The sequence below is a fragment of the Capra hircus genome, chromosome 23 (assembly GCF_001704415.2).
Source record: "Capra hircus breed San Clemente chromosome 23, ASM170441v1, whole genome shotgun sequence".
NCBI lineage: Eukaryota > Metazoa > Chordata > Mammalia > Artiodactyla > Bovidae > Capra > Capra hircus.
In genome coordinates, this window is record NC_030830.1 from 42,018,729 (window position 1) to 42,046,291 (window position 27,563).

At 46.3% G+C, this 27,563-nt stretch overlaps 1 protein-coding gene across 1 annotated transcript in view; it reads left to right on the plus strand.

Annotated features, from left to right (window-relative positions):
- The window catches only part of LRRC1 (leucine rich repeat containing 1), a 133,911-nt gene that overhangs the window by 81,259 nt on the left and 25,089 nt on the right, over nucleotides 1–27,563 (plus strand). The window contains exons 3-8 of the mRNA XM_018039060.1: nucleotides 3,975–4,053; nucleotides 7,795–7,884; nucleotides 21,804–21,860; nucleotides 22,136–22,199; nucleotides 22,579–22,653; nucleotides 25,854–25,998. Coding sequence (XP_017894549.1) covers nucleotides 3,975–4,053; nucleotides 7,795–7,884; nucleotides 21,804–21,860; nucleotides 22,136–22,199; nucleotides 22,579–22,653; nucleotides 25,854–25,998 — 510 coding nt within the window. The remainder of the gene's footprint in view (nucleotides 1–3,974; nucleotides 4,054–7,794; nucleotides 7,885–21,803; nucleotides 21,861–22,135; nucleotides 22,200–22,578; nucleotides 22,654–25,853; nucleotides 25,999–27,563) is intronic.

A 27,563-nucleotide genomic window follows, 5' to 3' on the forward strand; every position in this document is an offset into this window, starting at 1 on the left:
TCCATTTGCTGGTTTTGTGTGTGAGTAGGTTTGCCCAGGGAGGGAGTGCCTTCCTGCGAGGCGGACCTCGCCCACCTCCGTCTGACTGGGCCCATCTGTTTTCTCCCACATTGCTGTTTCTACCTTCAGAGTCGCTGACTCCAGACCAGCCCTGACCAGAGTTTCTGGCAGCCACTGCTCATGTGTTCCTTGGTAAACCCATCATCCTGAGCCTCAGGGATGCTTCTGATGCTCTTTGAAGTGTTAAAGATTTCCACCCAGTAACAAGCCTTCACTCTCTCTGTGTCCTTGATCTTTTCCTCGGAAAGCTGCCATATGCCGTACATGTGGGTGTCAGCTTGACCTCCTTCCTGAGCACTTGTGAGGTGGCAGGTGCAGCCCTTGCACCTCTATTCTCAGCCTTAGAAAAACCTGCTCAGCAGGACCTGGCGTGGTGGCTGAGGAGGTGCAGTCGGGTGCAGACCAGCCGGCACTGTTCCCTGGGTGGCCTTGCCTGCCTGAATAGCCGTGCTGCTCCTGTAACGGAGGGAGGTTCCTGCCTTCGTTCTGTCTTTTCTTTTTTGGTCTTTTCTTTTTTTAAAAAATTGAAGTATAGTTGATATACCGTATTATATAAGTTATAGGTATGCACTATAGTGATTCAGTTTTTAAGGCTTATATTCCATTTATAAGAGTGAAGAGTGAGTGAAGTTGCTCAGTCGTGTCCGACTCTTTGCGACCCTGTGGACTGCAGCTTACCAGGCTTCTCCATCCATGGGATTCTCTGGGCAAGAATACTGGAGTGGGTTACCATTTTCTTCTCCAGGGGATCTTCCCGACCCAGGGACTGAACCCAGGTCTCCTGCATTGGAGGCAGACGCTTTAACCTCTGAGCCACCAGGGAAGCCCACTCCATTTATAGTTACTATAAAATATTGCCTGTGCTCCCCGTATTGTACAACATCTCCTTGTAGCTTTTTATACCCAGTAGTTTGTACCTCTTGCTCCCTTCCCCCATCACCCCTCCCTAGTGGTGACCTCTAGCTTGACCTCTATATCCCTGAGTCCACCTCTTTTCTGTTATGTTCACTAGTTTGTTCATTCTTATGCCCAACAGCACCATGACCTCAGCCCTCAGTAAAGTGACTGCTAACATTGGCGGTGGGTGGGGGGAGGGCCGGGGCGGGTTCATCATCTCTGAGCCTTAGTGCCCACTTTGGGTAATGGAAGTTACAGTCATTTATGTTGCAGTTGCATAAGATAATGGGCTTCCGTGGTGGCTCAGATGGTAAAGAATCTACCTGCAGTGCAGGAGAACCGGGTTCGATCCCTGGGTCTGGAAGAATCCCCTGGAGAAGGAAATGGCAACCCACTCCAGTATTTTTGCCTGGAGAATCTCATGGACAGAGGAGCCTGGTGGGCTACAGTTCATGGCGTTGCAAAGAGTCGGACATGACTGAGCAACTTCCACTTTACTTTACATAAGGTAATATGTATAAAAGGTCTTCACTGTATATGTGCCTCAGGGCCTACAAATGTTTGTGTGTTTTAAAAATTCATTCCAGACTCAACTGAGGACAAACCATATGTATACATATATACATCTTGTATATGTGTGTATGTATGTGCTCATATATGTGTTAATATATATCTGTATATGTTTGTGTGTGTGTATGTATGTGTATATATATGTGTGTGTGTGTCTGTTATACTATCGTATTTATGAACTAGGACCATAAATAATGTGTGTTCTTTACTACCTTATACAACCAATTTTTTAAATTGAAATGTGTGTTCTTTACTAACTTATACGACAAGGCAGAGACTTGTGTGAGGCAAACGTCACCACAGATTTAAACATTTGCAGCTTTAAAATTTGTACTGAGAGCTTGTATGTAGCTTCTGATGACTGTGCAGCTTTGGTGCAGGGCGTCCATCTTCCCCTGACGCCTTCTGTCTCTCTTTACCCCCAGTTTAGAAATATCAGGTATGTTTAGGCTCTGCTTGCCTTTGTCGAGCTGCTGGAAGAAACAGCATGGGACCAGGAGAAGCTCTTCTATTTCAGCCCTTCTTAATGTTGCGAGCTCAGTCGTGGCGGCCTTTGTGACCTCACAGACTGTAGCTCGCTAGGCTCCTCTGCTCATGAAATTTTCCTGGCAGAATACTGGAGTGGGTTGCCATTTCCTCCTCAGGGGATCTTTCCGACCCAGGGATTGAACCCGCGTCTCCTGTGTCTCCTGCATCGGCAGGTAGATTCTTTACCACTGAGCCACTTGGGAATCACTTCTTAATGTTAGTATGTCCAAAATAATGTATTCTTGAAATTAAATACTAGAAACTAACCTTTTCCAGCCCTGAAAGCTGTTATCTCAGGGTTTAAACAAGAGGAACTTAAAATAGCAATTTTGGTCATTTCAAGAACTGCAGCATTTAGTGGCAGGTAAACATGGGGAAAAATATTCAGCCTCATTAGTAATCAAAGGAATAGAAAACAAAATGTTACCAGACTATTTTACTAACAACACAGGCAGTTTTAAAATGTAAGAGACGAAAAAGAGGGAAAGATATTGAATCGGTAGCGGAAGCATAAGGGTATACCTCACCCCCTCGTAAGCGGTTTAGCACTGTTTGTTAGTGCCTTTGGCACAGTGATTACTCTGTGGGAGCTTAGCCTAAGGAAGTAACCAGGAGTGAGCATAAACATAATTATCACCTTAGGATCTTGGAAACAACCTAAATGTCCAGCAATTGGGGATTGGCTACATGGAGTATGAAGAGCTAGGCAGTGGACTTTTCTGCCACTAAGAATGGAGAACTATTTGGAAAAATAATGACGGGGGAAAGTTTGTAAAATAACATAAAGTGAAGCATGAACCTAGTCTCTGCAGGTCTGTGTGTGACAAATAAAAACTACATTGGAACAAAACGTCATCACTGTGTGATGGGAACGCTGGTGGTTCCCCCCCGCCCCGTCCCCTGCCGCCTTTTCTGTATTTTCCAGATTATGCTCATAATCAGAAGAAAATCTGTAGTTTGAAAATGCGTGCTTTATGGCTGAGTAACGTTCCATTGTGTATATGTACCACAGCTGCTTTATCCACTCATCTGTCGATGCACATGTAGGGTGCTTCCATATCCTAGCTGCTGTAAACAGTGCTGCTATGAACGTTGAGATACATGTGTCTTTTTCAATCATGTTCCTCAGGGTGTATGCCCAGTAGTGGGATTGTTGGGCATTTGAGTCGGTTCTAATGAAGCGGATGAACCTAGAACCTAGAAAAACGAATGTCGCGTGTTGGTTCATACATATGGAATCTAGACAGATGGTACCAATGAGCCCATTTGTGGGGCAGTAACGGAGACACAGACATAGAGAGCAGAATTGTGGGCACAGTGGGAGCAAGAGCGGGGGTGGGGTGAATGGAGAGAGCAGCATGGGAACATTACATTATTCTGTGTAAGATAGGCAGCTGGTGGAAATTTGCAGTATGACTCAGTGAGCTCAGACTGGTGCTCTGTGACAACCTAGACGGATGGGAGGTGGGGGGGAGATTCAAGAGGGAGGGGACATGTGTATACTATGGCTGATTCATGTTGATGTATGGCAGAAACCAACACAATATTGTAAAACAGTTGTCCTTCAATTAAAAATAAACAAATTCTAAAAATGCGTACTTTAGAATACTTTGTACTAATGAAACCATATGAACATTTAGGGGGATTTGAAAAGCCTCGTGGGAATGACAACAGTGACTTTTGATGAGGTGATGGGACTTGGTGGAGGGGATTGTTTTTAATGTTTTGCTTGAACATACTTCTGTTCAGAATAGATCTTGTATCAGGAAAGCAAATATAAATGTAGAAAAAGTACTTTGGAAATATATGCCACATTTGAGCAGAGGTAGTAGTGTGCAGATACTTGCTGGTCCATGTTGAGGATGATAGAAACAGCTAACAATGGTGGTCAATGATAGACATTTTCTTTCCTTCTGCAGATATTCCTGAAATTCCAGAGAGCATCTCATTCTGTAAAGCACTACAGATCGCTGACTTCAGCGGAAACCCATTGACTAGGTAACCTTTCTGCTTGCTTTTCTGACCATAGTACTAAAGGCACCTTTTGCCTCCTGGCTCAGTTGTGAGCCCACTGACCGGTGGATTCCAGGCACCTGTGGTACCAGGGTGACTGAATTGCTGCCCACATAGCAATGCGGGGACAGCTCTCTGGAGTCTGTCCTGGGGTATCCCTGGGCCACGTGGGCCCATTTCTAAGATTTCTCCAGACTCTAAGCAACCTCAGAAGAAAGAAAAGTACTTTTCCTTTCTGTTCTTTTTGTTTGTTTTTAAAGTGTCTAGAAAAATTGGGATTAAGTTAAAACTTGGGAGTCATCTATCTCAAAATTGCTTGGGTCTTCTTGGGTATGGGGAATGCTCTATTTCACTTTGTTTTTCCTGTACCTGCTTATTTTTAAGAAGCAAATATGTCTTTAATTCTGTTTTTTTCTCCTTTGAATTTCAGTTTCATGTTACTAATAATGCTTATTTTTATGGAAAATAGTGTTCTAGTAAGCTCCAGCCCGGTTGCTTTCTGAGTCACCACTGTCGTCCCGTCTCATCCTCTTTCCTGACCATCCTTGTCCGTGTGGTTGTCCCTCTTCCTCAGACATTTCCGTAGCTCCCACCCCTATGAGGTCAGGTGGGGAGCTCCTACCGTGCTGTGAGTCTCCTCCACACTCTGTCTGACCTCCGCCTGCCTCCCGGCCTTCACTTCCCTCAGTTGCCTTCTCTGGCCTGGTCCTCGATTTCCCTTCCCCTCTGTTTTGACTGTGCCAGTCCCTTCACTCACCTTTCAGATGCAGCCCACGCATCACATTCCTGCAGGTCCCTTTCCTGGTGGCTCCCAAGGCCCCTCCTCTGAGCTCTGTGATGCTCTCTGTGTACTTCTCTCATAACGCAGGAGCTCTGCACGTGAGTGATCGCTCCGAGCCGGGCCACTGGACTGGACTGTGTCCCTCTGTCACTTAGCTTGCATCTGCTGCCCTACTGTCCTTCCTGGAAAGGAGCGAACCCTCAACTAGTGTTTGTGGAACCAAGCTGAGGTGCTTGTGCTGAAGGCAGCTTCTGGGTTAGGCAGCTGAGATTTGTTAGCTCTCCAGGTGCTTAATCCCCTTCTCTGTTTCTTATGTTTTTTCCCCTCATGTCTGCCGACACGTGACTTTACCGTCATCCGATAACTCTGGATCAGAACACATTGCATCATATGAGGCCTACTCAGTTTTCACCCTGGCCTCCTGTTTGGCAGGTTTCTTGAAGGAAAGCCATTTTAATGTGGCAGGAGTGTTCTTTCAAGAATTATGAGTTAAGAATCTGTGAGTTGAAGGGACCTTAACAATTATTCAGCATGGCCTACAGATTTTATTACTGAAGCAGCTGAAGCTCCAAGAGATGGAACAACCATTTAGGATCACGGAGCTGCCAAGCGACAGCTCAGACTAGCTTTCCTCTTTCCCCCACCGTAAGTCTGGCCTTCCTCAGCCTAGCCCATCACATCACTAGCTTAGCTCTTAATGTTAACAGCCAGTGAAAAAGCAAACCAGCCACTTAAAAATATATTTTCCTTACATTTAAGATCATTTTAGCTAGTTTTAAAATAATTATATATATATATATATATATAGTTTCTGGAGATAAGTTGCATCTTTTGAACTATAGATTAAAAAAAAACAACAACTTACCTCTGTTACTCTGTAGAAGAGGTTATTGTTGTTCAGTCACTCAGTTGTGTCTGACTCTTTGCAACCCCATTGACTGCAGTATGCCAGGCTTCCCTGTCCATCACCAACTCAAACTCATGTCTATCAAGTCAGTGATACCATCCAACCATCTCATCCTCTGTCATCCCCTTCACCTGCCTTTAATCTTTCCCAGCATGAAGGTCTTTTCTAATGAGTCAGTTCTTCGCATCAGGTGGCCAAAGTATTGGAGTTTCAGCTTCAGCATCCATCCTTCCAATGAATATACAGGACTGGTTTCCTTTAGGATGGACTGGTTTGATCTCCTTGCTGTCCAAGGGACTCTCAAGAGTCTTTTCCAACACCACAGTTCAAAAGCATCAATTCTTCAGCTTTCAGCTTTCCTTAAGGTCCAACTCTCACATCCATACATGACTACTAGAAAAATTAAAGCTTTGACTAAATGAACCTTTGTGGGCAAAGTAATGTCTCTGCTTTTTCATATACCATCTAGCTTTGTCATAGCTTTTCTTCCAAGGAGCAAGCATCTTCTAATTTTATGGCTGCAGTCACCATCTGCAGTGATTTTGGAGCCCCCCAAAATAAAGTCTGTCACTGTTTCCATTGTTTCCCCATCTATTTGCCATGAAGTGATGGGACCAGATGCCATGATCTTCGTTATTTGAATGTTGAGTTTTAAACCAGCTTTTTCACTCTTCTCTTTCACTTTCATAAAGAGGCTCTTTAGTTCTTATTCACTTTCTGCCATAAGGGTGGTGTCATCTGCATATCTGAGGTTATTGATACTTCTCCCAGCAATCTTGATTCCAGCTTGTGCTTCTTCCAGCCCAGCGTTTCTCATGATGTACTCTGCGTATAAGTTAAATAAGCAGGGTGACAATATACAGCCTTGATGTACTCCTTTTCCTATTTGGAACCAGTCTGTTTTTCCATGTCTGGTTCTGACTGTTGCTTCTTGAGCTGCATACAGATTTCTCAGGAGGCAGGTCAGGTGGTCTGGTATTCCCATCTCTTTAAGAATTTTCCACAGTGGAAGAGTTTGCAACTTTGTAAAAACCATTCCTGAGAATGTATTTCATCAATTATGAAAGCCCTCATTAATACTCTCATAGAATTCTCTATATTAAATGTCACACAACATAGGATTTGGTTTTTAAAAAAGGAACCTAGAAAGAGGAAAGAAATGAAAGACTCTAATCTAGAGGCCATCACTAAGGCAAGAAGCCCTCCCTGCCCCCTGTAAAAAATGAGTTATGTGTTCTCTTCTCCATCTTAGCAGATTTATGTATAAAGACCTTCAGCATTTTAGATGCAATGAGATCTTTTTGCCTTCAGTTGGTGTTTTTTAAGCCCCAAATACTGGTAACCATAGAAATATTGAAAGTAAATTTTCTTTATAAGTATTTAAATAATAATTTTATTTTGAATCTTCTCTGTTCAGTAGAGTCTAAGAGAAGTATGCAGAATTTCTTTTTTGTGTAGAACATTGTGAAACATATAATCATCTCACATGATTGGCATCTTTGATCAACTCAAAAGAAAAATATTAAGAAAGTAGCAATTGGCTGTCAGCTGATTAGTTGTAAGTAATCTGTAGCTTTGCTCTGGGTATTATAAGCTACAGGAAAAAAAAATCAAGCAGCTGTCTTATGTTTTATGATAATCTTGTGGGCTAAAATTTCTCTGTTTTCTGTTAATCAATAAAGTGTTTTCACTCTTAGGCACTTCCAACTGTAGGAAGTATTTACCACTTTCTTTCATAGAGTGCTCAGTAGGCTTACGACACTTTTTCTTCTTTATTCTTAAAATTTGTATGTCTTTCTTCTTTATTTTTGGATCACTTTATCAACAAGTATTTATCATGTCCCTGTACTGCCAGGTATACCAAGTCCTTACTTTTTTTTCCCTTATATTTAGACAAGACAAACATGCCACATATGATGTAATTTTAGGAAGTTATTTCAATCAGCAAATAGAAGAAGAAATCATTATAATTATGTTCACTATGCACCATATATGCAATTCTCTTTATCAATTATAACATTTTTTATTGTTTTTTTAGATTGCCAGAAAGCTTTCCTGAATTACAGAATTTGACATGTCTTTCTGTAAATGACATCTCACTGCAGTCTCTGCCTGAAAATATTGGCAAGTAAGTTAAGTTTTTATGTGAAGTTTGCTTATATCAGGGTGAATGGGCATTTATATCAACTCCACCTCCTTCCCTTTTTTGGCTCTTGTTTTACATCTACTCAGAAAGCTGTTTACCCAGTCTTCAGTTTCCCCCTCAGGAAAGATTACAACCAGCTTCTGTGTGTTTTGCCTCCTGTTGCCCCTGAATTTTAATAATTAAAGAGGATGCTGCCACTTGTTACTGGTGAATAAGCTAATTTGTTTGGAGTGTTTCTCTGTAAATGGATGGATTCTAAACTAGTTAATTGAAGCGAAGTAGCGTGTGTCATATAGGTGGTTATTAAATCCTGTTAGGAATGACTGCTCCTAGTAATTTCACTGAAAACGTACATCATGTGCCTTATACAGCAGCTCGGTCTGACAGGTTGTGCACCGTGGATCTGGGGACAGGGAGCGAAGGTAGTGGGTCTGGAGAGCAGGCTTGGAATGGGGAGGGGCGAGGCGCAGCGAGGCTGTGTCAGGAGGGGATGGAGCAGGGCGGGCAGGGAACTGGTCTGGCCTGGTCCCCATGCTGGTTCCCGAGGTCGGGGAGTGTGGCCGTGGCAAGAAATGTAGGATCCTTTGAAGGAACTGTATGCTGGTGGATCTGTTCTCTTGCACATTCCCACGGATGAACTGATGGATGGAATTATCTTAGCAGGTCTTCTCCATCCCTTCAGGATGGATGGTGGCTTGAAGCAGGCTGGTGGCTCATGCTTGAGCACTCGAAAGCTCACCCTGGCTGGCCAGCGCTGGTGGACCAGCGTGTCCTGCTGTCGTAAACGATTTCTCTCATGCTTACCTGTCCTGCTTAAGTTCTGAGACAGAAGCTTGCTTTTTGGGAACTGCAGTGTAACTGGGTCTCTTCTGCAAAGGTTTTTCTTCCCGGGTGTCTGCAGTCCACCGTGTCTCCTCCTTGCTAGAGGGAGACGGCTGGCTGCCCCGTTTCTGCCTACAGGCCCGTGTTTCTCTGTGGTTCATGCAGATGTTTGGACCCTGAGCCAGCATATGTGATGATTAAGAACTCCACCCTTTTAGCTCTGGGACAGGATAGACACAGGAAGGTCCCAGCACCCCGAGTTCATGGTACCTTTTGTGGGGGAAATCGCAGTGTTTTGTGGTGGAGAAAGCAGTCATTATGATGTTTTTGTGGAAACTTTTTGTTGTTGTTGTATTTTTGTTAATATGCATATTTGAAAAGTGTTCCAGCAATCATTGGATTTAGTACATGCTAAGATGGGCTTCCCTGATAGCTCAGTTGATAAAGAATTTGCCTGCAGTGTAGGAGACCCTGGTTCAATCCCTGGGTCGGGAAGATCCCCTGGAGAAGGAAACAGCTACTTGCTCCAGTGTCCTGGCCTGGAGAATTCCATGGACTGTATAGTCAGTGGGGTCGCAGAGTCAGACACGGCTGAGCGACTTTCGATCAATAATCACGCCCTGCACTTCTGCTCTGTCAGGTTTCATGTATTTCTAATTAATACACTAGCCATGTAAATATTGACCTTGCCTGCCTCCTGCCCTCAGGGTCTCTGGAATCTAATTCTCTGAGCCCCTCCTTCACTCTCCTCTGCCTCCCGCTGGCCAGCTGACTGCTCCATCCATCCCCTTGTTTGTGTCTTTTTAAACAGGTTTCACGCTTTGAGAGAAACCATGTTCTTATTTATAACCAGAGTGTTGCTCACATACCTCACTGCACTGTTTTCATGGAAAATGCTACTTAATAATCCTTTCAGGGTAATTTACAGTATTTTTTATGCCACCTTTTCTGTTCATACCTGTGCTTGTTTTTGTCAGTGTGCAGGATTTCTTGTGTATCTGCAGTTTCTGTCAACAATAAGGGCAGTTTTTTGTTTTGAGTTTAGACCTGGTCAGCTTAATATTATAGCCTCTCATATACTGTTTCCAAAATCTTAATACCACTTTGAGCCTGAACCCTGTGATGATTGATCACCCAAAAAGTAAGAATACTGGGCAGACAAGTGAATCAACTGATTCTTATTAGCTCAGATGGTGAAACTAATGGGAAATGGGGAGTTTCACGTTCCTGGTGGTGTTTGTTACCTTAGCCAGAGACTCTGTTGTTTCTGCCTGTTGGACTTAGGGTTTGTGTGTCCGTTTTCACTAAGCAGAAAGAAAGGGAGGGCAGGCTCCTCCCTGGGGACGCCTGGGCCCCTCTGGTGTCCTGGACCATGCTGGAAAGGCACGTGGCGCAGCCGAGATGCTGGCTGTCCAGGGCCCCTCCTGTTGGCACGTGTATCCTCTACTGACTGACGCAGCTTAGCAGTAGCAGCAGCATCGCTACCTTAAATCATCACTTGTCACCAACGTTCCTCACTGGGGGGCTTCCCAGGTGGCGCTAGCGGTAAAGAACCCACCTGCCAGTCAGGAGACATAAGAGACCTGGGTTCGATCCCTGGGTCAGGACGATCCCCTCGAGAAGGGCATGGCAACCCACTCCAGTGTTCTTGCCTGGAGAATCCCATGGACAGAGGAGCCTGGCGGGCCGCAGTCCATAGGGTCACAAAGAATCAGACACGACTGAAGCCACTTAGTGCTTCCTCATTGGGAGGGACTCTGCAGCTTCCCAAAGGATTCCCACGTGGTTGCTTTGGAGCATTTAACTAAACATTTAGTAACCAGAAAACTTCTTAGTGTCAGGATGGTATTGTAAGCAGGGCACAAATAGCAGGTGCTGCAGAAAGCACGAAAAGGACGTTGAGTGGCCACTTGCCTGATGGATACTCCCCGCTGTCCCTGTGGATGCTGAAGTGGAGGGCCGGGCGTGAGTTACCCTGCCGGTCTGGTCACATGAGGCAAACACCTCAGTGTCGGTCCTTTCAGCCGCTGTTGACGATGGGAACCTGGTTTCTCCTTTCAGTGCCTGGCTTGGACAGGTGGCCTTAACTGAGAAAGCTGTGGATTTCTCCAGGGCCGGGTGGGCGTGTCCTCCCTGGGGGAGAGAGCCCCAGCTTTCAGGACCTTGGAACTGAGGGCACCCTGTTCCCTCCTGTGTGATTTGCCAAGAGGCAGTTTGGAGGGCATTTGGGTGTTGAGGGCAGAGCTGGAGTGTGCCTCTTCTGGTCCCAGACCTGCTTTTCCCCAACTCTCCCCCCCGTCACTGTGGGACAGCCACCCCCATGGCCCTGAGAGCCTAAGCAACTGTTTCTGGTTCCCCTTGTGGCACCCAACAGTCCATTTGTTAAGGAGACAGGTCCAAACAGCTCGGTAAAAATTTTTCTGCTAACAAGCTAGTCGCTGTTTGAAAAAGTAGTCATATACTTTGAACAACTGAATATTTGTATTGCATTCTGAAACATCCCCAGATCTGTGCCAGGGGAGGGGGGTACCTGATGGGCACCAGGCCAGCTTCTCAGATCCCCGTGGCCTCTCCTCTTCCACATCCTCACCGTTTGTCACCGCTTTGCAAAGATGCGCTGTCATCGACACACGCTCAGAGCTGTCCAGCGTGGACGCTGAGCTGCTGGCTCACCTGGTGGTGTTTCGCTGCATGTTTCTCATATAGAACTTTCTGTGGGGCTCCCGCGAGTTTCCCCCAGTGCGCGGGAGCTTGAGCTGCTGCCATGGGAATTGCTGAGTGCGCTGTTTGGGTTCTTGCCAGTCTGCAGCATCAGCTGTTGGCGATGAGCAGCAGCCAGCGTGGCGCAGGTGGCTCATGTCCTGCAGGGCGTGGCTCTGAGCCAGGTAACCATTGTGTGCTTCCTGTGATGAAGCAAGTCTCTCAAACAGTAGAATCTGTGCAGTACTTTGTAACAAGAGGAGGAATGATCATGAAAATCTTTCAAGCCACCAAGAGGTATAGCAACTACTTCAGGCAAAAGTATATATTTTTCTGTTATTAGAATAAAAGTGTCCCAGATTTGCTGACCCTTTTCTGGGATGGCCCATACATAATTACTTGGCCCTTCAAAGGAAAGGGCATTTAACAAGGAGCAGGAAACTATTTGACTTTTCGATGGGTGTTTAAAAACCTCTTTGTTAAAAATACTCTTTCTGATTAGTCTTCATGAACACAAGTGTTTGATGTCAGGGATGATGGGACTTTATCAGCTGAACTTCAGCAAAGACCTTTCCATAAGAAAAAATTTTTAAAAATTACTAATGGATGACTTAATAAGTGCAGTTGATGACACAGTTCTTGGATCAGTGTAACTTAAAAAGAAAATATCTTGGCCGGATTGAGGCATGTAGAATCTTAGTTCCCTGACCAAGGATCAAACCTGAGCCCACCTGCGGTGGAAGTGCCGAGTCCTAACCGCTGGACTGCCAGCGAAGTCCCGGCTCAGTGTGACTTTGTGAGGTGTCTTTTCCCCTTGTTACACCATTAAACAAGTATCAGAGTGAATCATATAGAGTCAGTTTTGTTCCTAAATGTAAAACAGAGTATGGGCTACATAATATAGTATTTTCAGCCTCATTGCTTTCACTAATGAGAGCCCAGAAGATTTTTGTATCTCTAATAAAATATTTAAGAATGTTTTTCTTTTGTTTTTATTAAATTTTTTTTTCATAAATTTTATAATTATGCAATATATTGATACATAGTATATCTATATATCTATCTTACAATAAATATGAGGATTTATTCTTAAATGTGTGGGGACCACCCTCCAGAACAGAATAGTTGGGAGTCACTTAAGCCAGAGACCAGTGGTTCTCAAACTCCACCTTGTTGGGTCCCCAGGGGTTTCTAGAAGTCTTTCGCGGCTCTTGTGGAGAGTATGGACCAGGCTCTGGTGGGTGGTCCCTGCTAGCCCCTCCCTGCTTGTACCAGCACAGTTCTGCTATTAGCTTCTGAGTTTTTTCTGTGTTGCATATAATGTTTGTATTTAAAAACCTGCTGCATGTATGTTTCTCGTGGTTTGGTGACCTGTTTCAGACGCTTGGCAGTGCTAGCTCACTGTAGCATCAGGAGTTTTCAGTGGGCTGTAGACCACTTCAAACCCTCTCACGAAACTGAATTTAAAATTTTGTACCTGTCTGCTCACTATCCAGACTGGCTGAGGTTTTCCCCTACTTAATGGTTGAAGTTCTAGCTCTTTTGTGAAACCTTCTCTAGTGACTGGGAGAGATGAAAGAGAACCCAGACTCACAGATACCTGATCCCTGGATCACCTGCATGCTCAGCACTAGAGTCCTTTGTCTATGCACAGAAGGCTAGTGCAGTGTGTGTGTGTGTGTGTGTGTGTGTGTGTGTGTGTGTGTGTGGTTAGCATGTACACAGGGTCCACCTTGTCTCCTGGAGCTGTGGAGCTCTGGGTCTGAGCCCCTCTTTGTGTCTGGACCGACCCTGCCATGGCTCTGATGCTCTGGGCGAATCCATGGATGAGACGCACGGTGTTCCCTCCTCCATGCTGCTGGTCTCCAAACGGACATTGCAGATGGTCCAGGTGGGCTCTAGAAGCTTTGTGCTGGGACCATGTTAGCCTGTCCCTACAGTCACCTTCTGCGCTGAACGCTGTGCCGTTCCTATAAAGAGCTGACTGAAGAAGCAACAGTGAAAAGAACCTGCTTTGGTTGCTCTGAAACCTTCTCCTGAAGAATGTGTGTGTATGAGTCGCTCAGTCGTGTCCAACCCTTTGCGACCCCACGGACTGTAGCCCGACAGGCTCGTCTGTCCATGGGATTCTCCAGGCGGGAACACTGGAGTGGGTTCCCATGCCCTCCTCTACTGAAGAACACTTGTTACCAAATAATGTTGCTTACTATCCCCCAGGTAAGGAGTCATTACAGAGAGATTTTAAAAATAACGTATTTTTAGGGGAAAAAGTGCCTCACTGGGAGAACCATAAGCTTCTTCCTTTTAATAACAGTTCTGACATTTATCACATTTCCCTTTCTGCTTTTGTTGCCAGAAAGCTCAGAGCTGGTTCCCACGATCCGCAGGAGCAGCTTGTGTTGGTTTCCATGTGGTGGAGGGACCCGGGGACCCGGGGGCAGGGGTGCTGCCGGCGTGCAGGGGGGCGGGGGCAGGTGGGGGCATCGGCGCCTGTCCCGTTGCAGCTCCCCCTCGCTGAGTGCCGGGCGCCGTCCCACGTGTGTTAGCTTTGTCTGTAAAGTGGGGTAAGTCATCTGCCCGTGTGTGTCTCACTGGTGGGGTTTGAACTTGGTCTCATCCTGTAGGAAGCTGCCTTTCCCCTGCTGTCGGACGCCCTGCTGAGCACACGAATCTCCTCCTCCCTTCCCCAGCCCTTGTTCTCTAATTCGTGAAACTTTTGGCCTAGATGTGCTTTATGAAGACCTCTTCAAGTCCCTCCTAGAAAGAGCTGGGGTAAAGTTAAGTAAAGGGCTTTGTCACTGAAGGTGCCAGTGAGACAGGAAGGGCGGCAGGGGAGGAGGGAGGCCTTCATAGACCTTTGAGAGGAGAATTCCAGGTCTCGGATGGGCTTTATGGAAACTCTCTCAGTAAAACTGAGTTTTCAGATCTGCCCTTGAAAACAGTGCCAAGTGATGGTGACTTTTTACTATCACTAAAAACACCTGGAAGATTCCACTGGTCAAGCCAGGAAAGATGAATTTACTTTAAGAAGTTTTGAAACATTGGTACAAAGTGTAAATGAACTTTCCTCTCAAAAGAGCTTGTTGATAGTGAAAACATTTTTCTTGAGATTAGTGGTAGCAACATGGATGGACCTAGAGGTTATCATATGAAGTGAAGTAGTCAGACAGAGAAAGACAAATATATCAGTTTTAGGTCGAATCTGAAAGCAGCACAAATGGAGTTATTTATGAAACAAGAACAATCTTTGCAGACAGAGGAGACAAGCTTTTGGTTGCCAAAGGGGGAGGCAGCGAGGGACAGACCAGGGGATCGGGCTGAGTAGATACACGCTACTGGGGCTTCTCTGCTGGTCCAGGGGTTAAGAACCTGCCTTCCAAAGCAGGGGATGTGGGTTCGATCCCTGGTCTGGGAACCAAGATCAAACATGCCATGGGGCAGCTGAGCCCCGCATGCTGCAGCTAAGGAAGCCCACACACTTTAGGCCTGTGCTCGGCAACAGCAGAGGCCCCCTGCACAGCAACGAAGAGCCTGTGCAGCCACAATGACGATAAATGCTTTTAAAACTCAGACACACTCTACTTCCCAGGTGGTGCTAGTGGTAAAGAACCTATCTGCCAGTGCAGGATACACAAGAGCATGGGTTCGATCCCTGGAGGAGGGCATGGCAACCCACTCCAGTTCTCTTGCCTGGAGAATCCCATGGCAGGCACCTGGCGGGCTACAGTCCATGGGGTCACAAAGAGTTGGACATGACTGAAGTGACTTGTGCACGCGTGCATATATATATATGTAAAACTGAATCACTTTGCTGTATACTTGAACTTAACACAGTGTTATGAATCAAGTATACTTCAGTGAAAAGAATGCAGCCCTCATTTAAGGGAGTAGGTCCTTCCTCGAAAAGTTCAACATGGTTACTATATGACCCAGTAGTTCCACTGCTAGTCATGTTTACCCGAGAGAACTGAAAACATATGTCTATAAAAAGTGGGTGTACAAATGTTCATAGAAGCATAATAATAGCCAATTTGAAACGATTCAAATTTTCATCAGTGGAGGAACCAGTAGACAAAATCTGCTATTCCCATGTGATGGAGTATTAGCCATAAAAAGGGAATGAGGCAGTTACACATGCTCCAGTGTGGATGGACCTAGGCAACATGTTCAGTAGGGAAGCCGGACAGCAAGGTCACACATCATACCATTTCATTCATATGAGATGTTCAGCAGAAGCAAGCTCATAGAGACAGAGATTAGTGGGTTTCCTATAACTGGGTAAGAATAGGGTGGGATGGTGGGAGCAGGGTGTGTGCGAATGTGTGTGTGTGTCTCACTGGTGGGATTTGAACTTGGTCTCGTCCTGTAGGAAGCTACATTTCCTCTGCTGTCGGATGCCCCACTGAGTACATGAATTTCTTCCTCCCTTCCCCAGCCCTCGTTTTCTAATTCATGAAACTTTTGGCATATTTGTACTTGATGAAGACCTCTTTAAACCCCTCCTAGAAAGAATTGACTTGTGATGGGTGTGAAGGTTCTTTTTGGATGATAGAAATTTTCTAGAATTAGGTCATGGTGATGTTTGTATAACCTTGTGAATATACTGAAAACCGCTGAGTAGTACCCATTATAAAAGTGGATATTATAGTATGTGAAACGTATCAAAATCATAAAAAAGAAGAGACATTAGGCAAACTTGAAGAAGCCTGGTACTGCTGAGGGAAGATGCCACACCTAGGAAATGGATCTGCGCTATCCTTAAAGGAAATCCTCTGTAGTGTAGTCTCACCAGCAGTGTGCGAAGATCATTTCACCTCGGTTACTGGCACCTGGTGATAAGCAGGTGCACAGAGCCAGAGCCTCCAAAACGTCCAGGTGTTGTGGAGTCGGGGTCGGGGGAACTCAGGGAGAACTGTGAGAACCTGGGAAGCCTCTGCCTCCATCGTGAGCAAGCTGCTCTGTTTGGCTTTCTGTATCTGGCTTCATGAGCTTCCATATCCTGGGCTGTTAAAGAGACTGGTACCATCAGAAAAAAGGTGAGTTAGCCTAAATATATCTAGGCATCTCTCATTTAATGAAATTTCCTCCTCAAAGAATAGCATTCTTTAAGAAGAAGAAATATGTGTAATAGATTGGTATGGTGCCCAAAACCCAGTGGTCAGTCACTAAATGGTTATCATCAATAAAGAGTTGGTTGTGACCATTTGCTAACAGAAGTAGAACATGCAGATAAGCCCTGGATTCTCTGGCAGATTGAAGTCGAGCGTGTGGGTGTGATTTTGTGTCTGCTGCCCTTGGGAATGGTAACCTGTTAGTACATGCTGCCTGAAAAGAATCAGTCTTTTTGAAAACTGTTACTGTATTTAATACTCTTTTTTTTTTTTTTTTTGGAGGCCTGGGAATTTCTGTAAATATTGCTCCAAAAATAAAATGAATTTTTAGAAAATTTTCTAGAGCAACACCGCCATAAGGAAGTTTGTAACCGGAGTTTTCTGATTAAATACTAATCTGGTACTGAAAAAGCAGAAATACCGTGGATATATAAGTACTTCCCTCATCCTAGTTGAAAAGTATTGCCATAAATGTTTACAGATTTTATATTTTAATGGTTTAATAGTGTACTGTCATTTGTTTGCTTGGGGGCACCTAAATTTATTTTATTCTTTACTTTCTTAATGATATTGGCCACCAAAATAGGGGAAAAAAAATTCCAGTGGTTTAGAAAGGAATTTTTAAAATACAGTGGAGGACAGATGTAAATTTTTTTTTTTTTAAGTAACCCCTCATCCAGTCCCTGAAATAGAATCCTAAAAATACAGTTGGCCTGCGTGTTGGCTCACAGCAGGGTGAACTCTTGTGCGTGCTCTCAGGGATCGTCAGCTGCTGGCACCAAAGACTTCTGCACACTCTTCCTGCAGAAGCTTGTAGGATTTTGTCGTTCTTTTTTTAAACCTCATTTGGGGGACTTCTGTGGTAGTTCAGTGGTTAAGGGTTCGCCTTCCAGTGCAGAGGACACAGGTTCAGTCCCTTGGGCGGGGAGCTAAGACCTCACGTGCCGCAGGACAGCGAAGCCTGTGCGCTGAGCTACTGAGCCTGGGGCGCGCTGGGGCCTGATGCCAGCTCGAGGAAGCCCAAGTGTGCAGTGAGGACCTGGTGTGGCCAGATAAATGGTATTTTTTAAAGAAAGAGAAGAAAAAGTTAAACCCCATTTGATGGTAAAAACGATGGGAGTGAAGGAAAGAGAAAATAGTGGTTTGTGTAGGAGGTCATCCTGATGATATTACACAGAAATTTAATTTGCCAGGAATTAAAATTGAAGGGTAAAATATCTGTTACTAGGGGAGTGGTTTAAAAAAGTAAGTTCTGTATGGATTCTGGATTACCATGCAATTTAAAAAAAAAATACCTGTGTGTATTATCTGTTGATAAGAAAGTCAAAAATCTCGTTTGTATAGGATGCTGCCTTTTGTATGAGAAAAAGGAGGCTAAGGCTATATATTCATACCCCTTTTTCTTTGCATAAAAAGCAACTTTGGGTAAGTGCACAAATAACTAACAGAAAGGGTTGTTTCCCGTGAGAAGGGTCTAGGTGGTAGGAGACTGGATGGACGCAGGACAGGGGTGGGCGCCCACTCATTCCATTCGTTCTGCGTGTTCATCAATGTGTTATATCTGCTGCTGTCCGGTCATTCCATCGTGTCTGACTCTCTGTGACCCCATGGGCTTAGCCCGCCAGGCTCCTGTGTCCATGGAGTTCTCCAGGCAAGAATCCTGGAGTGCGGTGCCTTCCTTCAGGGGATCTTCATGACTCAGGGATTGAACCGGCATCTCCTTCTCTGACAGACAGATTCGTTACCACTGAGCCACCTGGGAAGCCCCACTGTATTAGTACTATATTACACATACTCACAAATATTGTATTCCCTATTCACAAAGTGAACCTCACAAACTCTAGGGTGAGAGCAGAAAATGGTGACTGGAAATGCAGATTCCATGGTGAGTCCTGGCTCGGCCCCTTCCCAATCGTGGGAGACCTCGTTCAGGTGCCCTCTTGGGCCTTCATTCTCTCATCCATAAAGTTAATTCTTGGCAAGAACTGGCGACGGTCTCTGTCATACAGTTTCTGCTGATGTCATTGCTGGTAGTCAGAGCATCAGTGACCAGTCATTCTCATGTTGCCTGTCGAGTGTCTAAGCTTTTGGTCACATATCACATGTTGACTGCAGCAGCTGATAAATGTATGTGGAGTTTCTCTTGGCCTGTGGCTAACAGCCTGGCACAGAGTTCAAGTCCCCGGACTGCGTCAGTTCTTGGCGGTATGTCCTTTACTCACAAAGATACTAGAGTGGAATTGACCAGGTTGCCTGCATAAGGAAGGCACCATCCTGAAGTCTTGATGGAAGATGCTGTATTCAGAAAAGCCAGGAGAGGAGGTCATTCATCCCTGCATTTTGATCTTACTGTTTCTGGTCCAAATCTGCATTCAAGCCAGCCCTGTTTATGTCAGCTCTTCCTAGAATGGCCTGGAGAACTCTTTTCTGGAGGGACTGGTAGGACTGCGCGTTGGCCTGGGACTCTCCAGGGCAGGGTACTGATGAGAACCAACCCATGGTTTCATTTGAGAATCAGTTAATAATCGAAATGAGAACAGCCAGGCCAGGCTACACTCTGAGGTTTGGGCTTATATGGGAGGTGGGCATCTGTAGTCAAACCAGTGTCCTTGCTTTTTATTCATCATTGTCCCTCAAGTCACCAGTTATGGATGATGTATCCTTAAAAGTTGTTCCGTGCCAGCCGCTCCCCATCTGCAGGCCTATTGTTGGAGGCGGTTTTGGGCAGAGGGAATGGCTCCCGTGGTTGATAGAATTGTGGAGCAGTCTTTCCGGGGACCCTGCCTTGGGGCTCACACATTTGTGTGGCCCCCGACTATACTTCCCTGGAGTAGGAAATGGCAACCCACTCCAGTATTCTTGCCTGGAAAATTCCAGCAACAGAGGAGCCTAGTGGGCTACAGTCCATGGGGTCGGAAAGAACTGGACACGACCGAGCATGCGCACAGACATGACTGCCTGGGCACAGGGCCATCTCAAAGAAATAGCATATCAGACTGGCTCTGTTAACTTGCAGGGATATGTATCCTGCCCTAACTGCTGCAGTAGGTATGGCTGTCTTCATTTTAGGGGAATCGAGGTGCCGTGGCGAAGCACTTCAGCTGAGTAGATCCAGGTAGTTGTGAGGGATGTAAATTATAGAGAGAGAGTTCCAAAGAGTGGTAGTCCCCAGAGTGAGGGCAGAGAAGGACGTGGCAACCCGCTCCAGTAGTCCTGCCTGGAGAATTCCATGGACACGGGAGCCTGGTGGGCTGCCGTCCTCAGGGTCGCAAAGAGTCGGACACAGCCGAGTGCCTAACACACGCAGGGTGAGGGCAGGGTCTTGGCTCTCACCGGGTTTGAGCTGTGGCTTTGCCACTGTCTGATAAACCTCACACCAGCGGACCTCGCTTTCCTGATGGGGTCGTCCTGGTGATATCAGCGATGTACTGGGTGGTTCCCGGTCAGGAGATGACAGTAAGGACCCAGAGGGTGCCCCAGGTGGCGGGCCCAGCTCTGTTCCATTTCAGGCAGGAGGTGTTGGGCCAGGGGGTGTCAGTAGCTGGGCCTGGTGACACTGCTTTGCAAGATGCACTTGGTGGTGCCCAAGGAAGGAGCTTTGGAAGCGAAGAGGGACGTTTTCCCTCATTTTGTTAGTGGATGTTTCTAGTGGGTCAGAAGAGATGTGAAAGTGATGAGCGTTAGATTTGGCAGGTCCGGCAGTGGTTTTTGAAATAGAGACGTGAAAACAGCCAAATGGTTACCACCTTTCCCATAAGCCTGGTTCTGGGAGCAGCTAAAACTGGAAACCAAGCGCTTGGTTTTGCTTTTACAGTGGCCTGTCTCCACCTTATCTGTGGGTTGCTTTTAGGGGCACAATGGGTGGCCCCGCCTCCCTCCCACGCTATTTCTTCTACGTGAGGGTTTGGCCCAGACAGAGGCATTGGGACTGGGAAGTTGCGATTCCACCTGGCTGTATTTTAGGGGAAGACTCTTGGTATTAAGTCCGTAATTACTTATTAGCAGGGTTACTGGCTTTTAAGAGTATAGGGTTTTATTTTTTTCCTCTTGGTTTAATTGTGAGACTCTTACTCAGTTTCTAAATTTCTAAAATTATTTTTAGAAAATTGAAGGGGATATCAACTTTGTGCATGTCAAATGTATAGTTCAAATACATTTTCAAGCCACTGGGTTTTATGTGAGTACATGCATTGTTCCTGCAAATCAAATTTACATTTTCTAATGTTATGAAAAGCGCTGTCAGTGCCTGCAATTCTGGCTTTGATGTTGGAAGGAGAACAGAGGATTAAGGCAGATTAGGGTGTTGGTCTGACTCCCCGTGTTCTGTGGGATCACAAGTAAAAGTCCTCCAAATCTGGGTGTTACTCTGGTGGCATTAGCAGAAGCTGGAGTTCTCGCTTTTCAGAGCTTAGCACAGCGCCTGCTGGAGCAAGCAGCCAACTCTCTCCTGAATCAGCGTGTCGTGCCAGCGCTGACATACTGGGATGTGTGTGGCGTCTGCCGATTCAGAATCGCCACCGTGGCCCAGATCACCAGCATCTGGGGAGAGCCTCTGTATCCTTGCACGGTGTTTCTGCTAGATGTGGATTACAGCTGAAAGGCAGGGGAATCTCCTGAAAAGAGTGCCACTCGGGGTTTATTAAGAATAAAAGCAACATTATCACAGCCACTGTTTACCGCATCAGGCTGGTGTCCCAGGCACTGCGTGGAGTATGTCGTTACTTGACCTGCTGCATCTCAGGGGCCCCGTGCTCTGTGAGCGTGGGAACTGAAGTGGAGCGCGTGGACTCTCTGAACTGAGATGCCCACTGTGTTCAAACAGACAGACTTCTCAGCGATGTTTGCAAGAAGAGCAGCTTGAGATTAAAGGCGTTCGGGCGGTCCTGTTTTTAAGGCAGTGGTGCATTTTTGACATTCTCAAGCCTGGAAGTGCATATTCGGCCCCTATCTTGGTCCTGGGAGTGGCTGTCTCTCAGGGACTGGAGAGTTCTTCCCGTGTATCAGCTGCACAGAGTTCATGTGTGTGAGGCCTTGCGGTGATGGTGCTGTTCTCTTTACTTCAGTGTTAAAATTTGCGAAGTAGAGATGATACTATTTTTACTGGGGATGGGGTGGTCATAGATATTTTTCTCAGGGGAGTGACTTACAGGTCTTACAGGTCTTAATAAGAGTTGCTCCTTCTGGAGTGGGGATTGTTGGGGAGGGGAGGGAGTAGGAAGAATCTTAGGCATTTTCCTTAAACCCTTTTTTTCTTCTGTTCATTTCTAGTCTTTATAACCTGGCTTCACTGGAACTGAGAGAGAATCTACTTACTTATCTCCCTGAGTGAGTCTCTGGGGGAAAGGAGAGGGGAGGGGTTTTATACTGAATGAATTTCTTGAAGCATAAAAAAAAAGCTACAGTAGCTTGTCAAAAAGAAGTTCTGTGTCTTTTGGAAAATTTGAGAGATGCCAGCCTTAATAGACTTCCTGTGCGGATGGCCATAAAATCCAGATGAACCTTATTTTGGGAAATGAGTCCAAGTGAGGAATCTCATGCCGCTCAGCATTTCTAAATCCCAAGAGCTCCTTCCCTTTGAATTTTTTTTTTTTTTTTAATAGCTCCCTTACCCAGCTACGGAGACTAGAAGAACTTGATTTAGGAAACAATGAAATATATAATTTGGTAAGTCTGTACAGAAGAGAGATTTGAATTTCACTTGTTCTTAGTTATGATCACAGAATGTCTGGGGGACATCTCTAGGGATGCTCTTAAGCCAGTGTTTCCACAGAGACAGCTTGGCAACATTAGAGCACGTGCTTTGGTTCACACGGGTTACGGATGATGATTGGGGGGTGAAGGCTCGGGGGTGGAGGTGATGGCGTGAGTGGAAGCAGCTGGGAGTCTTGGGGATGCTTTTAGGAGACGGGTGCTGATTTTAGAGAAGTACCCACAAACCTCTGCTGTGATACTCCATTCCTAACTGTTGAGTGAAGGTCCTTTCCTTCTTAATGGGAGGCTAAATACTGGAGCTTTGTTACCATAACATTGCTTTTTGTTTTAGCCAGAATCAATAGGAGCTCTCTTACATCTAAAGGATCTCTGGTTGGACGGAAATCAGCTGTCAGAATTACCTCAGGTGAGTGGTAATTTCACAGTTTCCCTCCAAAATGCAAAAAGACCACCGTCACCCTCATGCATCCCCTGCTCCTCCATGAGACTTTCCAGAAAAGGGAGCTTGAAAATGAAAACGTTGGTTGCCAAAGCCGATTTGGAAAAATTTGTTGAGCATTCATCGCGCCACATTGCCACAAAAAATTGAAAGCCTCAACCCATCATTTCTAAAGATAGTAAATGTATCTTTTGGTGCATGAAGTCTGCATTTTATTTTATCCTGGCTTGAGGCCTGGGTTGCCTGCTTGAAGCCCAGCTCATTTGGAGATTACCAGGATGCCGGATTCTGATGGCAGAAGTTTCTGCCACTGTTGGTGATATGCCAAGTGTTTTGAGATGATTTGAGCACATTTTGCTGTGCAATAGTTGATGTAAAATCAGTGCAAAAAGTTTCTACTTCATGTTTTCTTCCAAATGTTGCTTATGGTGTAGCTGGACCGTCACAAGCTGTTCACGTTTCTCCTGCTGTTACCAAGCGTGAGGAACCGTGTTCCAAATGAAACGGGGTCTCATGTGGGCTTCTGTTTCAGCTGGTGGGTTCTAGCACGCAGACCCACCTTCCCATCAGTTGAGAGAGAGACTCAAACAACACCACACAGGCATTTCCCCCAGCTTTGTTTTTCTCCAGGTGTTACCGAATTCTACTCTTCGGGGTCTCTTACAGCCAGGGTTTAAAGTCCGTATATTTCCTGATGGTTGAGGTATGTGTATTGTATAGTCATTCAGGGGCTGTCTCTGCTAGGCTCTCTGAACCAGCCATGATGGACCATGCTCTTCGGGTGGAGAAGGTGTATCTGTGCAAGGAAGCCTGGTGCTGTAAAAAAGCACTTGAGTAAAATTCTAGTTGTAGTTATGTGCTGGAATTGCCAAGACATCACCGACAACTCATGCGACTACGGAGCTAATTCGAGTCTGTTTCTGAGGTCTTGGCTGCATTTGGGAAAAGGAAAGGGCAGATCAGCAGCTGATATGAGTGAGGGTTTGATTAACAGATTTCTCCAGGAAATTATGAAACGTCCTGATTAAGAGAAGTCTAGCTACTTAAAAAAGTCAAAGGATGGGGCAGAAATGCCAGGAAGATATTAAGAAAGCATAAAATACCAGCCATCGAGGCTGGATAAACAGCAAGGCCTTGCTGTGGAGCACAGGGAGCTGTGCTCAATGTCCTGCAATGAAACAGGGTGGAAAAAGAGCATGAGAAATCTGTCTGTGTGACTGAGTCACTTTGCAGCACAGGAGAAATTAACACAGCATACTTGAATAAGATAAAAATCAGCTCTTAGACATGCAGAGGAGAGTATATGTGTGGACAGATGTATGTAAACAATTGTGTGCAAAATGTCACATCCTAAACAAAGAAATTAACATGCCACTGATCATGTTATTAATTTTTTTTATGCATCTCATTGGCCCACTTGTATAACCTTTTGTTAAGTCAGGACCAAACTCATCAGACAGTCTCAGATAGTCAGTTATTTTCCTGTCTTCACTGATGATAAAAAGAAAAGGAGACAAAACATTGTTTAAAGGAATAAATTTAGAAAGTAGACTATCCTCAGGGAGCCTGGCCTGAAATTAGTAGCAGGGTAGTCTGCTTGCCTCCAGGCAGCACATGCAGGGGTGGAGTCCCAGGGTGAGTACTGGATTGGGGGGGGATAGCTGCGTAGTTGTTCAGGCCACATTCAGTGCTGATTCAGGAGTCTGTGCCTGTGTAGACTTCAGGGGGCCACTGGAGTTCGAGGTGGGGTTTCATTCCGGGCCTGGAGCGATGTTTCCCGGAGGGAAGGATGGAGGCACAGTTGTGAACAGACTTGGGCAGAGTGTGTCCAGACCTGTCCAGGCGGGAGGGTGCTGAGTGCAGGGGGACAGGCTAGGAGCAGGTCAGGCCAGTGGGGGCACCAGTAAGCGGGAGTGTGTGTTGGGAGAGTGGAGGATCAGATGCCTTTGGATTGGAGCTCGGGCCCCAAGAAGGTGCCTCCCCTCCCTGGGTCGGCTCTTCCCTTTCAGAGCAGTCTGGCTCTCTTGTCTTGGGTATTAACAGAGAGAGTGTGTGTGTATTAATAGTGTGTGTGGTGTGTGTGTGTGTCTGTGTCTGTGTGTATCTGTGTGTGTCTGTGTGTGTGTGTGTGGCTCTGTTGTCTCGGGTATTAACTGTGTGTGTGTATGTGTGTGTGTGTGTGTGTGTGTGTGCCCGTGTGTGTGTGTATTAATTTTGTGTGGTCTGTGTGTGTGTCTTTGTGTATCTGTGTATGTGTGTGTGTGTGTGCTCTAGTTTCCCCGGGGAGCAGCTGAGCCCTTGGTGTATGTGTGTGTGTCTGTCTGTCTGTGTGTGTCTGTCTGTGTCTTTGTGTGTGCTCCAGTTTCCCCGGGGAGCAGCTGAGCCCCTGTTGTGTGTGTGTGTGTGTATGTGTGTGTGTGTGCGCACGCGCGCTCCAGTTTCCCCAGGGAGCAGCTGAGCCTCTGTTGTGTGTGTGTGTGTGTGTGTGTCTGTGTCCTCCAATTTCCCCAGGGAGCAGCTGAGCCCCTGTTGTGTGTGGTGTGTGTGTGTGTGTGTGTGTGCTTCAGTTTCCCTGGGGAGCAGCTGAGCCCCTGTTGTGTGTGGTGTGTGTGTCTGTGTCTGTGCGTTCCAGTTTCCCCAGGGAGCAGCTGAGCCCCTGTTGTGTGTGGTGTGTGTGTGTGTGTGTGTGTGCGTGCTTCAGTTTCCCTGGGGAGCAGCTGAGCCCCTCTTGTCCCATGAGCTGCCTGTCACGGACGTAGAAAGGAGTCGGCTTCCCACAGGACTTCGCAGGCTGTTCTGAGTATTGAGTCCTAACTTGGAGAACTGGCGTCTGGCCTCTTTTTTTTTCTTTATCCCTGAACTGTGGGGCCTTCAAGTGACTGGTTTTCCCCTGGTGTCCATGTCCTCATCTTACTGAGGGAATGACTCCTTGCCTGCCTGCAGGCGGAGCGCCTGGCCTCCCTTCCCAGCGCCGCATGTGATTCACACAGCTTCCCGTTTTCATGGGAAGGGAGTCTGGAAACTCAACCCCGCTGTCACCTTCGACCAGAACTTATAGAAGCATCCTTAGGACCACTCTGCAGTTTGATCTTGAAAAATCAGTACGAGAAACTCCTCCGAACGGTGACTGATTCTGGCGTGACTTTCTTTTCCTGTCATTGGTGCAGGAAATAGGAAATCTGAAGAACCTGCTCTGCTTAGACGTCTCTGAAAACAGGTTGGAAAGGCTGCCAGAAGAAATCAGCGGCCTGACGTCATTGACGGATTTGGTCATTTCGCAGAACTTGTTAGAAATGCTCCCAGACGGCATTGGTGAGTGTGGGCGCTAGCAGCCCCGGTGCTGGCTGTTCAGGTGCTGGGGTGCGGTTCCTTCAGTCGTTACGGGTTGAATTTCTCTATTTGCAGGCATTTCTGTTTTCCTGGTCTGGGAGCAGGCATGTTGAATATCTGTTACTGCTTTGGGTGTCGGCCTGTCCACTTCCTCTGCAGCTTGTGCCCGTGATTTTGCTGGTGATGGGCCCAAATCGTAGAATGTGTTTTGGGCATATGAACAGTTATCAAGACTTTTCTAATTGAGTTTCGCAAATAGTTTATGTGGAATGACCTTTGACCTCATGGTGTGACCCCTAGGAAGGGCTGTTATTGGGGGGGGAACACATTGAGCCTTTTCTGGTCCATCGGGAATCATCTTTTCCTTGAATCATTCTGTGCCGTTTCCTTTAAAAAACAGTCCAGACGTTTCCTTTACTGAAAAGGAGCTCAGCCCAGAGTGAGAAAATAAACACAGGGAAGATAAACAGACGTGGGCTGTCAGCTCCGCCATAGCCAGGCCTTCCTAGAAACTGTAGGAAACTATATTTAACCATGTGGCTGTCATAGGACAGCTTCTTTGACCTTCACTTAACTTGCATTCAGAACATCAAAGGGAGTTTGGGAGAGGTTTTCAGTAGTCCGAGAAGCCGTGTGACAGGGGCCTGACTTCCTTTCTGGAATCTGGTCCAGATGAAAGGGTTGCTGATAAGAGCAGCTTGGCAGAAGGACCGACAGATGCTGCCTTTCAGGTGAGTCTGGTTGAGGAGCTGATGGGGACTGTGACTCTAGGTGGGAATGCCCGGTAGGAATCACATATAGCATCAGAACAGCTGTGGGGACTCAGGATGTTTGGCTGCTGGGAAAAGGGAGAAGTAGGCACGAGATGGCTGGCATCAGGCCTTTGAAGGGCTGTCAGGTAGAAGGAGGCGTCAGCTGATTCTGTCTTCTAGTTCAAGAGGGTGAAAGGAAAAGGTTGTGGATCTCAGTTTGATTTAAGAAAGAGCTTAATGTGCATCTATTAGGAATCAGTGTGGGCTGCTTAGTAAAGAAATGAGCCTCCTGGCACTAGAAGTATTCAAGGAGAGTCTGCAGGCCCGCTTTTGAGTGGTGTTGAGGAGTCTCTTGGGGTGAGCTCTGCCAGCTGTACGTTCCATGCCCCAAAGACAGTGCTGACGAATCTCTTGGCCTGAGGACTGGGGGGCCCTCTGGGGACAGTGTTAGTAGGTACTGACTGTGCTGAATAAGGAGCCCCCCTGCCCTGCTCCGTGACTGCACTTAGCGCGAGTTCACCCTTTCGGCATCTCCCCGTCTCCGGCTTTATCGCTTCTGTGATAGAGGCTGTCCTCTGACTGCCCTGAGGACAGTGACGTCATGCTGGCCACCTTCTGTGGATACCAAGGACACCTGCTCAGTAGGCGCGCCCCCAAGGCAGGAGCAGTTGACAGCGAGACTCTGATGGCTCAGAGTCTCCTCCAGCCCTTGGAGGCTGCAGAGGCTGCAGTAAACCGGGCTGATTTCCTGCCTGAGGGCACCTCGCAGGAGTCCATTCTGCGCTCTGGTGAGAC